General features: G+C 42.9%; 1 protein-coding gene across 1 annotated transcript in view; it reads left to right on the forward strand.

Annotated features, from left to right (window-relative positions):
- Positions 1–14937, forward strand: part of LOC124043346 (collagen alpha-2(V) chain-like) — an 18152-nt gene continuing 3215 nt past the window's right edge. The window contains exons 1-5 of the mRNA XM_046361871.1: positions 1–57; positions 318–362; positions 2815–2886; positions 3041–3107; positions 11471–11545. Coding sequence (XP_046217827.1) covers positions 40–57; positions 318–362; positions 2815–2886; positions 3041–3107; positions 11471–11545 — 277 coding nt within the window. The 5' untranslated portion in view covers positions 1–39. The remainder of the gene's footprint in view (positions 58–317; positions 363–2814; positions 2887–3040; positions 3108–11470; positions 11546–14937) is intronic.

The raw sequence follows: 14937 nt of genomic DNA on the forward strand, positions 1-14937 counted from the left end.
TCCTGTTTTCCAGGGGATTAGAGACAAGTGCGGCGCCCCATGATGAAGGGAGATCAAGTAGGTTTTTTATGAATTGCTCTCCCTACTCTCCCCATGCCTCTGCTCTGTTCATTGTGAATGGCTCTCCCCAAAGCTAACTGCTGCTCAGTGCATTCTTTTAGCTTTCCGACTGTGGATGAAATACATTTTTATGTGAAGAAATAGCTATACGCTAGACTTAACAGCCTGTAAGCTTGTAACTGTGAGTGAGAATTGCACATATCCTCAATAGGCTGTTTTGTCCCTTTTCCCCTCCCGACTGTGACCTGTTCCCACAGGGGCCAGGCGGACCTCCAGGCCCTCAGGGACCCAGAGGAGAGCAGGTGACTCAATATAATACAATACAACTTTTATGGCCATAAATCCCACTCCCCACACAACACTCTGCCCATTCATACCTGTGTGTGAATGAGTGAGGGGTCAAATTGAACGATTCCTGTGTCTACACCCCCACATCCGACCCTTCACTGGAACCATCAGTATCTCATGGACATGCACACTGAGTATGAAGCTCTTCTCCCAGTCTGCACTTGTGGAATGTGAGTCCTGGCTAAGTTCTTATCCTTGTCCTAGTGGAGCCTATCTAAAGCTGTCAATCCAAGCCTGCAGTGCACTGTCTTTATCTCCCACCAGACTATTGTCCAGCAGGATTAGTGTTTCGCACATGTTATCCACCCCCTCTTAATTCCTCCTTAAATGCTTTTCACACCCCTCCAGTGTTGCCATGACAACATCAGTCCATCGTCTGAATACGGTTGGTGATTTGAGTTTCAGACCTGGTCCAGACCATGTTCACATGGGGAGTGGAAACATCATTTGATTGACCACACCCTGACCCTCCAAAATATACATGACCTGTTTGCCATACCATACTATGTTCTTACTCACACGCATTTCCAGGAGAGATATTTTTTTTTAACTAAATAAACTTGGAGGTTTCAATGACGACCGAGGTCAGCCTGCAGGGATCTAACCCTAGTCTGTAGTGACGCCTATAGCATTGCGATGCAGTACCTTAGACCTCTGCGCCACCTGGGAGGCCTTGACTGATTGGTTTTCTTATTTGGGATTATGCAGTATTTGTGAAAACCTCAAGGCCCTGTGATTATAGCCCACCGCAGAAGATTTATATTCAGGCATTGACCGAGGTGTTTGTCTTGTCTCTTTTTCAGGGTCTTTTTTAATGAATACATTTTTATTTAACTAGGCAAGTCAGTTAAAAAAAATGGTCTGTAGTGACGCCTCTAGCACTGAGATGCAGTGCCTTAGACCGCTGCACCACTTAGTGGAGTTCCTGAGGACCAGGGCCCTGAAGGACCTGTAGGACCCAAAGTAAGGATGATGCTAAACTTCCTATACCTCCAGAAATGTTCAAGATAAAGATACAGCTCAAATGTACAGAGAAAGTTGGGGAAAGGTGAATGATGCCGGTAAGTTCACAGCATTCCTGACCCCTCCTGTCTCAGCCTCCAGTATTTATGCTGCAGTAGTTTATGTGTCGGGGGCTAGGGTCAGTTTGTTATATCTGGAGTACTTCTCCTGTCCTATTCGGTGTCCTGTGTGAATCTAAGTGTGCGTTCTTTAATTCTCTCCTTCTCTCTTTCTTTCTCTCTCTCTGAGGACCTGAGCCCTAGGACCATGCCCCAGGACTACCTGACATGATGACTCCTTGCTGTCCCCAGTCCACCTGGCCGTGCTGCTGCTCCAGTTTCAACTGTTCTGCCTTATTATTATTCGACCATGCTGGTCATTTATGAACATTTGAACATCTTGGCCATGTTCTGTTATAATCTCCACCCGGCACAGCTAGAAGAGGACTGGCCACCCCACATTTGCTCTCTCTAATTCTCTCTTTCTTTCTCTCTCTCAGAGGACCTGAGCCCTAGGACCATGCCCCAGGACTACCTGACATGATGACTCCTTGCTGTCCCCAGTCCACCTGACCGTGCTGCTGCTCCAGTTTCAACTGTTCTGCCTTATTATTATTCGACCATGCTGGTCATTTATGAACATTTGAACATCTTGGCCATGTTCTGTTATAATCTCCACCCGGCACAGCCAGAAGAGGACTGGCCACCCCACATAGCCTGGTTCCTCTCTAGGTTTCTTCCTAGGTTTTGGCCTTTCTAGGGAGTTTTTCCCTAGCCACCGTGCTTCTACACCTGCATTGCTTGCTGTTTGGGGTTTTAGGCTGGATTTCTGTACAGCACTTTGAGATATCAGCTGATGCACAAAGGGCTATATAAATAAATTTGATTTGATTTGACTTAGGTTTTATGACTAGATATCTTCCGTACGTAAATGGTTGACATAGCCCTCTTTGTAGAATTACCCTGCAGTGTGTCAGGATGTACACTAGGCGGAGACATATTGTAAATATGCTCTTTTCTGATGGATAGAAATCATTTTTCTCTTCTTTAGTATTTCTACTAGAGTCTGTTTGGTCCTCCAGGGCTTCAGGGAACACAAGGGTTCCCAGGAGAGGATCTACCAGGGCCTAAGTTGAGACACCATCACTAGCTGTTCCACCCACTGATTAGTCTAGCTTGGATATGTGTACGCGATGCTGTACGTGAGATATGACATGTACTGGAGTATTCTTATACTCATACAGTGAAGTATGTACCTAGATAATGTCTCAGTGTCTTATGTGTTTCAGGATGACATGGGTTCAAAGGTGACAAGGTATGTTGACCCTAACCCTGACGTTAACCTAAAACACCTCAAGATGTGAGGTATTGAAATGCTGTGTGTCTGATCTGTGGTCATTTCCAGGGTGAACCAGGACCTGACGGATCCTCTGGGATACCTGGTATACTTGGGGAAGATGGAGTGGTCGAATCTAAGGTAAGCAAGGTGTCAAAGTTAATTTAGAGGTCATAGTTCATTAGGTCCCAATGTACATGTACTATAGAGTATAAAGAGCACAGACATTTGAAGTAGTTATTCCATAACTTGTTAACTTGTTTATAGTCTTCATTTTCTTTGTGTCTTGAAACAGGGTGAGATTGGTTTGCCAGGACTGCGAGGGACAGAGGGTGCCTGGGAAAGGTATTCCTGGAGAAAAGGTAGAGTTCTATTTTTGAAGGTTTGGGATCTAGAATGTTTAGCCAGACAACCACCCACAGTCCTATAGAATCCTTTGTTAGTTCTGGCCTACCTGCATACACCTATGTTAAACACAGCATTGTCTGCTTCCAGTATAAGAGTCATACTGATTAACTCAGTATGACTTAAGCAATACAAGAGAGGATATCCTGAATAGTCTACCTTTGAAGTACAGGATGGACAAATATTGTGCTGGGCCTTACACAACTTTATTGAGTGAGTTTACCAGTCACCCTCTCCCGGGTGACAAAATATTGCACATGCCTTATACGTCAGGCTGGCTGAATAAACATTTCCTGAACACAAAGTCAATATATATCCACTACAACTAGACTCCCTGACTGTTGCTGTACCTTCAAAAGGCAATTCCAAGCAATATTATGCATCATAATGAAATATGATGAATTATGAATGGCACCTGTGTTGATAACGGAAGCTTAAACACAGTAGTAGTGCTTTCAGAGAATCCAGACAGGGTTGAGTGTCCCAAATAGCATCTTATACCCTTAAAGTGTGGTCCACTGCACTCTCGTGGAACTGGGTCCTTTCTATGACTTCTGCAGTGAAACTTTTGACAATGACGACCAAAATGGTCAAGACTGGAGTCCCCTTTTATAGGCCCGCGGACCAATTTCCCCCCCATAAAACTCGGAGTCTTAACTTACTGTTGATAGTAAGAATAATATAATACATAAGGTGCAATTTGGAAATTTGGTTGTGCGTCATCAGTCACTCAATTAGCCCATGTCATTTTTTTTAGGTTGGTAAGTTAGTGTAGTGGCCAGCTATCTAAACTTGTAGTAAGCATGGTCGAATTACAAACCGGGGTAGGGGCCCATTGATCATCAGCTATCATGTTAAAAACTGCAAACATTTGCCTTCAACCTATGGCAACCTATGGCCATTCTTCCAAGATGGCGTAGCAGTGAAGAAGGGTTTTGTTCGTCCTCTCGTGTACTTTTGTATTTTTCGTATTTTTTTGTATATATATTTCAATTTTATTTTCAATCTCTTTTCGATTTTTTATTTGATTATACCTTCCGGAAACCTGCCTCACCCAATGTGATATGGAATCACTATTATTTTAAATTTTAGAACACATTCAAGAACCTCCAGAAGCTAACCATTAGCTACAAGCGATTAGCTACAAGCGATTTAGTCATTGTTAGCCACTGCTAGCGGCTTTTACCTTCTGCACAGATAACAGCCCTGTTTTTAGCCTGGATAATACTCGCCAGTCTACCAGTATCGGACTATCTCTCCAGAACAATGCCGGATTCCTGCCGTAATCCCTGGACCACTACTTCTGATCTTCACACCTCTTTCGCCATCTGGCTTGGATTCTCTGTCGACACGGCGCCCCGCCGCACCACCACGACTGGTCTGCCGACGAATACTCCATCCGCTGTGCCTTCAACCGGCCTCCATCGGAGCAGACGCTCCTACTAGCCCCGGGCTACTAACTTTAAATGCTGTGTAAATGCTGTGTGGCGGCCCCTGTTCCATCTACTGCTGCCCCCTGGACACTATAGCCATTTAGGACGGCGACTTACAGTCATGTGTGCATACATTCTACGTTCCATCTACTGCTGCGCCATGCTCTGGCTACACTATGATCACTTGGCTACATAGCTGATGCCTGCTGGACTGTCCATTAATCACGGTACTCCATTCTGTCTATTAATTTTTTTATCTGTCAGCACCAGCCGCGAACTCAGGCTCTGTGTGTAGTTAATCCGACCCTCTCTGCCTAGTCATCGCCATTTTACCTGCTGTTGTTGTGTTGTTGTGTTAGCTGATTAGCTGTTGTTGTCTCACCTGTTGTTTTAGCTAGCTCTCCCAATCAACACCTGCGATTACTTTATGTCTCGCTGTATGTCTCTCTCAAACGTCAATATGCCTTGTATACTGTTGTTCAGGTTAGTTATCATTGTTTTAGTTTACAATGGAGTCCCTAGTTCCACTCTTCATACCTCTGATACCTCCTTTGTCCCATCTCCCACACATGTAGTGACCTCACCCATTACAACCAGCATGTCCAGAGATACAACCTCTCTTATCATCACCCAGTGCCTGGGCTTACCTCCGCTGTACCACCATACCCCTGTCTGCGCGTTACGCCCTGGATATATTCTACCACGCCCAGAAATCTGCTCCTTTTATTCTTTATCCCCAACGCTCAAGGCGACCAGTTTTGATAGCCTTTAGCCGCACCCTCATCCTACTCCTCCTCTGTTCCGTGGGTGATGTGGAGGTAAACCCAGGCCCTGCATGTCCCCAGGCACCCTCATTTGTTGACTTCTGTGATCGAAAAATCCTTTGGATCATGCATGTCAACACCAGAAGCCTCCTCCCTAAGTTTGTTTTACACACTGCTTTAGCACACTCTGCCAACCCTGATGTCCTTGCCGTGTCTGAATCCTGGCTTAGGAAGGCCACCAAAAATTCTGAGATTTCCATACCCAACTATAACATTTTCCGTAAAGATGGAACTGCCAAAGGGGGAGGAGTTGCAGTCTACTGCAGAGATAGCATGCAAATGTCATACTTTCTAGGTCCACACCCAAACAGTTAGAACTTTTAATTTTTTTAAATGAATCTCTCCGGAAATAAGTCTCTCACTGTTGCCGCCTGCTACCGACCCCCCTCAGCTCCCAGCTGTGCCCTGGAAACCATTTGTGAATTGATCGACCCCCATCTAGCTTCAGAGTTTGTTCCATTAGATGACCTAAACTGGGATATGCTTAACACCCCGGCAGTCCTACAATCTAAGCTAGATGCCCTCAATCTCACACAAATCATCAAGGAACCTACCAGGTACAACCCTAAATCTGTAAACATGGGCACCCTCATAGGCATTATCCTGACCAACTGGCCCTCCAAATACACCTCCGCTGTCTTCAATCAGGATCTCAGCGATCATTGCCTGTAACCGCTACGGGTCCGCGGTCAAACGACCACCCCTCATCACTGTCAAACGCTCCCTAAAACACTTCTGCGAGCAGGCCTTTCTAATCGACCTGGCCTTGGTATCCTGGAAGGATATTGACCTCATCCCGTCAGTTGAGGATGCCTGGTCATTCTTTAAAAGTAACTTCCTCACCATCTTAGATAAGAATGCTCCGTTCAAAAAATGCAGAACTAAGAACAGATATAGCCCTTGGTTCACTCCAGACCTTACTGCACTCGACCAGCACAAAAACATCCTGTAGCGGATTGCAATAGCATCAAATAGTCCCCGCGATATGCAACTGTTCAGGGAAGTCAGGAACCAATACACGCAGTCAGTCAGGAAAGCAAAGGCCAGCTTTTTCAAGCAGAAATTTGCATCCTGTAGCTCTAACTCCAAAAAGTTCTGGGACACTGTAAAGTCCATGGAGAACAAGAGCACCTCCTCCCAGCTGCCCACTGCACTGAGGCTAGGTAACACGGTCACCACTGATAAATCCATGATAATCGAAAACTTCAACAAGCATTTCTCAACAGCTGGCCATGCCTTCCTCCTGGCTACTCCAACCTCGGCCAACAGATCTACCCCCCCCCCCCCACCTGCAGCTACTCACTCAAGCCTCCCCGGCTTCTCCTTTACCCAAATCTAGATAGCAGATGTTCTGAAAGAGCTGCAAAACTTGGACCCATAGAAATCGGCTGAGCTTGACAATCTGGACCCTCTATTTCTGAAACTATCCGCCGCCATTGTCGCAACCCCTATTACCAGCCTGTTCAACCTCCCTTGCGTATTGTCTGAGATCCCCAAGGATTGGAAAGCTGCCGCGGTCATCCCCCTCTTCAAAGTGGGAGACACCCTGGACCCAAACTGTTACAGACCTATATCGCTCTGGATAAGAGCGTCTGCTAAATGACTTAAATGTAATGTAATGTAATATATCCATCCTGCCCTGCCCATCTAAGGACTTCGAAAGCCAAGTCAACAAACAGATCACTGACCATCTCGAATCCCACCGTACCTTCTCCGCTGTGCAATCTGGTTCCTGAGCTGGTCACGGTTGCACCTCAGCCACGCTCAAGGTACTAAATGATATCATAACCGCCATCGATAAGACAGTACTGTGCAGCCGTCTTCATCGACCTTGCCAAAGCTTTCGACTCTGTCAATCATCATATTCTTATCGGCAGATTCAGTAGCCTCGGTTTTTCTAATGACTGCCTTGCCTGGTTCACCAACTACTTTGCAGACAGAGTTCAGAGTGTCAAATCGGGCCGACTCTTTTCTCTGTATATATCAATGATGTTGCTCTTGCTGCGGGCGATTCCCTGATCCACCTCTACGCAGATGACACCATTCTGTATACTTCTGGCCCTTCCTTAGACACTGTGCTATCTAACCTCCAAACAAGCTTCAATGACATACAACACTCCTTCTGTGGCCTCCAACTGCTCTTAAACGCTAGTAAAACCAAATGCATGCTTTTCAACTGTTCGCTGCCTTGCACCCGCACGCTTGATTAGCATCACCACCATCGATGGTTCCGACCTAGAATACGTGGACATCTATAAGTACCTTGGTGTCTGGCTAGACTGTAAACTCTCCTTCCAGACTCATATACGTAGAACATCTCCAATCTAAAATCAAATCTAGAGTCGGCTTTATATTTCGCAAACAAAGCCTCCTTCACTCACGCCGCCTAACTTACCCTAGTAAAACTGATTATCCTACCGATCCTCAACTTCGGCGATGTCATCTACAAAATAGCTTCCAATACTCTACTCAGCAAACTGGATGCAGTTTAACACAGTGCCATCCGTTTTGTTACTAAAGCACCTTATACCACCCACGACTGTGACCTGTATGCTCTAGTCAGCTGGCCCTCGCTCCATATTCGTCTCTAGATCCACTGGCTCCAGGTCATCTACAAGTCCATGCTAGGTAAAGCTCCGGCTTATCTCAGTTCACTGGTCACGATGGCAACACCCACCCGTAGCACGTGCTCCAGCAGGTGTATCTAACTGATCATCCCTAAAGCCAACACCCCATTTGGCCGCCTTTCCTTCCAGTTCTCTGCTGCCTGTGACTGGAACGAATTGCAAAAATCGCTGAAGTTGGAGACTTTTATATCCCTCACCAACTTTAAACATCTGCTATCTGAGCAGCTAACCGATCGCTGCAGCAGTACATAGTCCATTGGTAAATAGCCCACCCAATTTACCTACCTCATCCCCATACTGTTTTTATTTATTTACTTTTCTGCTCTTTTGCACACCAGTATCTCTACCTGCACATGACCATCTGATAATTTATCACTCCAGTGTTAATCTGCTAAATTGTAATTATTCGCCTACCTCCTCATGCCTTTTGCACACAATGTATATAGACCCTTTATTGGCTTGTTTATTGTTTACTCCATGTGCAACTCTGTGTTGTTGTCTGTTCACACTGCTATGCTTTATCTTGGCCAGGTCGCAGTTGTGAATGAGAACTTGTTCTCAACCAGCCTACCTGGTTAAATAAAGGTGAAATAAATTTTTTTTTAAAGAATGTGTAGAATTGCAGGAAATTAGCTGTAAAACTGCACATTTTTATCTCCACCCCATGGCAAAATGATTAGAAATGCAGCAAACTTGCTTTAAAACTGCAACATTTTCTCTATGCCCCATGGCAAAATTTGCAGAATTGCAGTAAATTAGCTTTAAAACAGATTTTTTTCCACCTTACATGCAAGTTGGAGGGGTATGGATGTGGGTACACAGACTCACGAGCCACTGGGGTCCCTTATGATGAGTTCAGATTTTTAGTGGCCCCCACCCCCATCAAAGTTGACCATCCCTGCTGTAGATGTTAGAGAATGTTAGGGTTTAAGGCGGGGCATCTTTAATAGAGGAGGCATTAGGATTTATGCCTGGGTTTGGTTTTAAGTGTTTTTTGAAGGGAATTCTAGGGGCTAAGTTTAGGGTTCGATTATATGGCCGTTATGAGTGTCATCTGAGGTTCTCAGTCAAGTTACATGTGTGGAAGGCCACATGGAATTCTTCAACTTTCTCAGTCTGGGTGGTTTTCGGACTTGAGATCTTAGCACAACATTTTTAAGAAAGTCTCCCATTAACATCAAGGAAGTCTGAGTTGTGCCTATCTACATTTTCAATCAGGCCTTCTATGCAAATGTTTCCCAGAAGCATTGACAAGAAGCCAGCAGACACTGTTTTCCTTCACTGCATTTTACAGCCTGGTATCATAGACTAGACATAACCAGTGGTGATTTTAGCATGGAAATCTTGGTTGGGGAAAAATCAATGTTGGGATGCATGCCAGCAAAGCCACTACGCAATACAACACTAACAAATACATTAATTGCATGATAACGGTGACGAATGGTGTCCACAAACGGTTAGTTTGTCCCAACAGCATTGATTAGCAACAACTACGAGACAGCCTACAGGGAGGAGGTGAGGGCTCTGGGAGTGTGGGGCCAGTAAAATAACCTCTCACTCAACGTCAACAAAATGAAGGAGATGATCATGAACATCATGAAAACGCAGAGGGAGCACCCCCCTATTCACATCGAAGGGACAGCAGTGGAGAAGGTGGACATTTGAAGTTCCTCGGTGTACACATCACTGACAAACTGAAATGCTCCACCCACACAGGCGGTGTGGTGAATAAGGCGCAAAAGCGTCTCTTCAACCTCAGAAGGCTGAAGAAATTTGGATTGTCACCCAAAACCATCACAAACTTTTACAGATGCACAATTGACAGCATCCTGTTGGGCTGTATTACCGCCTGGTATGGCAACTGCACCGCCCACAACCGCAGGGCTCTCCAGAGGGTGGTGCGGTCTGCGCAATGCATCACCTGGGGCAAACTACCTGCCCTCCAGGACACCTACAGCACCCGATGTCACAGGAAGGCCATAAAGATCATCAAGGACAGCAACCACCCGAGCCACTGCCTGTTCACCCTGGGGACAGAGAGACTGACAGCTTCTATCTCAAGGCCGTCAGACTGTTAAATAGCCATCACTAGCACAGAGAGGCTGCTGCCTATATACACAGACTTGAAATCATTGGCCACTTTAGTAAAGTGACTTGTTTTCCATTTGTTAATGTCACTTTAATAATGTTTACATATCTTGCATTACTCTTCATGTACAGGTACATTATATACTGCATTCTATACTATTCTACTGTATCTTAGTCTATGCCGCTCTGAGATTGCTCGTCCACATATTTATATATTCTGAATTCCATTCCTCTACTTAGATTTGTGTGTATTGGGTATATGTTGTGAAATTGTTAGATATTACTTGTTAGATATTGCCGCACTGTCGGAACTAGAAGCATAAACATTTTGCTATACCCGCAATAACATCTGCTAAACACGTGTATGTGACCAATAAAATAGTATTTGATTTGAGCAGTCCCAACACCTTACCACTGCTACACCAGGCTATCAGCGGAGCCTTGTCTGGCAGTGAAACAGTTCATTCAGCCTCATTTACTGCCTTTTTCAAAAGAAACATAGCTGATATGGCTGATTTGCTTAAACAAATGTGGTTTCTACTGACAATTGAGGGCATAAGGGGATGACAAGCGGATAAGAGGCAATCCGTAATTTCGATTAAGACATTAATGAGAGAGCTGCGACGGATGTAGTCAATATAACTATTTGTTCAGCACTTTTGAAATGTACAGCAACAGAATTGAGAACATGGGCTGTTCTTAAGGTGTTCTCCCTGTACACCAAGTCAGAACAGTAGGATAAATAAAGGGGGCAAAAAAGCAGACAATGAAAGCTCTTACAATATTTGATGATTGAATTTCTCAAAACAGGTTATAGGCTACATGTGCACCACCAAGTCAGAACAGTAGACAAAATTAAGAGGGGTAAATAGACCAAATTATTATGGTGAGGCACATGGGCTACTAACAGCTTACTATACAACATACACTTCATCTTACTTTCTTAGCTACGGTATACATACAGTTGAAGTCAGACATTTACATACACCTGTTGGGGGGTTAGGTAGTGTCAAAAAAAATCTTCAACACATTCAACCATTGATTTGAGGGCAGAATATATGTTTCATTAATTAGTGTTTGATTAAATCTGCAGTCTTTGTTTGTGGTAACCATGGTTCCAAGCAAAGATGTACAATAGAATAAAACAAATCCATACCATTTGTTCATTAAGCGATTTGAAAGGGACAATGAATCTTTTGTAGGCTTACTCTGTAATCAATATTTATGTACTCCCTCCCTTCAGCATTCTTCACCTAATTTACAAAAATACTTCAAAAACAACTAAATATAAGAAACAAAATAATGTGTGATTTCTTAGTATCAATCTTTTAAAGCAAGTTTTCTCCAGCCTTTCTCACGCGAAGGCTATGGATTTCTGCCTGCATGGGAGACTGCTACCTGTCATTGTTGTCCCCTTACCAAGGTAAGAGGGGAGAGAGAGATATATAGTTGAAGTCAGAAGTTTACATACACCTTAGCCAAATACATTTAAACTCAGTTTTTTGCAATTCCTGACATTTAATCCTAGTAAAAATTTCCTGTCTTAGGTCAGTTAGAATCACCACTTTATTTTAAGAATGTGAAATGTCAGAATGATAGTAGAGAGAATGATTTATTTCTGCTTTTATTTATTTTATCACGTTCCCAGTGTGTCAGAAGTTTACATGCACTCAATTAGTATTTGGTAACATTGCCTTTAAATTGTGGGTCAAACTTTTCGGGTAGCCTTCCACAAGCTTCCCACAATAAGTTGGGTGAATTTTGGCCCATTCCTCCTGACAGAGCTGGAGTAACTGAGTCAGGTTTGTAGTTCTAGTTGCTTGCACACACTTTTTCAGTTCTGCCCACAAATGTTCTATAGGATTGAGGTCAAAGCTTTATGATGGCCACTCCAATACCTTGACTTAGTTGTCCTTAAGCCATTTTGCCACAACTTTGGAAGTATGCTTGGGTCATCGTACATTTCCGATCAAGCTTTAACTCCATGATGTCTTGAGATGTTGCTTCAATATATCCACATTTCCTCCAAACATAACGATTGTCATTATGGCCAAACAGTTCTATTTTTTGTTTCATCAGACCAGAGGACATTTCTTTGTCCCCATGTAATGTTGCAAACCGTAGTCTGGCTTATTTAATGGAGCAGTGGCTTCTTCCTTGCTGAGTGGCCTTTCAGAATATGTCGATATAGGACTCGCTTTACTGTGCATATAGATATTTTGTACCTGTTTCCTCCAGCATCTTCCAAGGTCCTTTGCTGTTATTCTGGGATTGATTTGCACTTGTCGCACCTTCTTTTTGGATGATTTCTTTTGATTTTCCCATGATGTCAACCAAAGAGGCACTGAGTTTGAAGGTAGGCCTTGAAATACAACCACAGGTACACCTGCAATTGACTCAAATGATGTCAGTTAGCCTATCAGAAGCTTCTAAAGCCATGACATCATTTTCTGGAATTTCCCAAGCTGTTTTAAGGCACAGTCAACTTAGTGTATGTAAACTTCTGACCCACTGGAATTGTGATACAGTGAATTATAAATTAAATAGTCTGTAAAAAAATATTTGTGTCGTGCACAAAGTAGATGTCCTAACCGACTTGCCAAGACTATAGTTTTTTAACAAGAATTTCGTGGAGTGGTTGAGAGATGAGTTTTAATGACTCCAACCTATGTGTATGTAAACTTCCAACTTCAACTGTATCTCCCTAATTTATGCAACAGCATACAATAAACATTTTTGTACTCACCTTGTTGTACTCACTTGAACAGGAAGGTGGCGCGGCGGTCCTTTGTGGGAAATTTTGTCATCAAACTTTATCGTCCAAGTCTGGCATTCTCTGGATTTAGGGTGCTTTCAAGAGACCTGGGAACCCTGGGGTGGGGGTGATTGAATCATGATGACGTCAGTGATCTTCAGGTCGTAGCTTTTGAAAGAAGCCCCTGTTCCGAATTTACAATTCCGAGTTGGATGAATGTTCAAAATGTATTTTCCCAGTCATAACTCGTTTTTCCCAAGTTCCCAGTTGTCTTGAACTCACTAAAGTCAGATTTTGCAGTTCCGAGTTAACAGTTGTTTTGTGCGCGGCACAAATCATGCTTCATTGACAGTATGGCCAATGTTGAATGTTTATAGTTTTAAACTAGGAAAATAGACTCTTAATCTTAGACTTTGGACCACACAGCCACTCCACTGAATCGCAGGCTAATAATTGCTAGCCACACTGATTGATTGTTAGCCACACTGACTGATTGTTAGCCACACTGATTCCTTCCAAACCACTCATTGTTTTGCAATTTCCAACTTGTTGTGTAATGTTTTTGGCCGATGAACACCAATAAGTTTTATCTATAATTTCTCTTCATTATTTCTCTTCATATGACAAGCATTAAAAAGGATTTGCCAGTAGATTGTCGACTTGATTCATGATGATGAATGTTAGCTAAGATTTTGAAAGTATGATGTTGACATGATCAGTGCAATCAAAGCTATTGTAGATGTAATGTGATTTGACATTTTATCAGTGGCCAATGACCTTGAGCCTTCTTGGATGGGCACTTCTATTGTAACTCTATGGCAGCACCCAAGGGGCTGGAATTTTCTAGCTCTACCCTTAGACTTGGCGATGATGATGTGTCCTCATGAGTGACAGAACACTGAGACAATCACGGTGCAACACTACCACAGAAAACACTGAGCTACGCTGAAACACCTGCATTTTGGAGCTGATTTACTAAAAAAAAAAAGAAAAGAGACCACGTTTCTATGCGGCTTTATTATCTCAATGATATATATTATTTTACATGGTTTGCAAACTGATATGTGACGCGTATTTATGCCAAAATAACATGCAAAACAGAAAAGCCCCCCCTAAAATTGGGCCCCACCTTCCCTGAAATACGGGTCACCACTGGACATAACATAGTAAATCTAAATCCTGGATACTCAAATTAGTGTGACATGTTACATTTGGTATGGTTTCATGAGACAGAATGTTACTCAAGGCAAAAATGAAAGGAGGGTGGTTGGTCGGGGTGGATGGCTTGGCTATATAACACGAACATCTAACAACCCAAAGGTTGCGTGTTCAAATCTCATTTAGCATGTTAACTAATTAGCCATTTTTTAACTACTTGCTACTTTGCAACTACTTAGCATGTTAGCTAACCCTAACCCTAAACTTAACCCATTTAACTAACCCTAACCTTAACCTTTATTACAAATTCCTTACCTTAACCCTAACCGAGCTATTGTTAGCCAGCTAGCTAAAGTTAGCGTTAGCCACCCAGCTAATGTTAATCGCATCAAATTGGAATTCGTAACAGCATACGTTTTTGCAAATTTGCTTCATATTGTACAGTTAGCAAATTCCTAACATATTGTACATTTTGCAAATTTGTAACATATATAAATTGTTATTCGTAACATATCATTCAAAATGCATGATGGACATCCACAAATGAATGCATAACATACAAAACCTAACATATCATACTGGATATCAAATGGATTGTCACAGATTTACATACACAATACGAAATGCTCTGAAACCAGGTTGCATTTTAGTGTGATCAATTCTTATCAAATTACTTCACTACAATGCAATGTTTGTTTTTACTATCAGTATTTGCCTTCATACCATAAGCCACAGATTTCAAAAGACATAAGTATTGCTTCTATTACTTTACAGACTATTTAATTGGCTATTGTGTGATATGAGGTTGTTTGATTAGGGATAAAGACAGATGAACAATATGCTTTATAACAATACCAGTAAGCTCTCCCACGCATGATTGTATTTTACATCTCTTTTAGTGT

The sequence above is a fragment of the Oncorhynchus gorbuscha genome, linkage group LG09, assembly GCF_021184085.1.
Source record: "Oncorhynchus gorbuscha isolate QuinsamMale2020 ecotype Even-year linkage group LG09, OgorEven_v1.0, whole genome shotgun sequence".
NCBI classification, from domain to species: domain Eukaryota; kingdom Metazoa; phylum Chordata; class Actinopteri; order Salmoniformes; family Salmonidae; genus Oncorhynchus; species Oncorhynchus gorbuscha.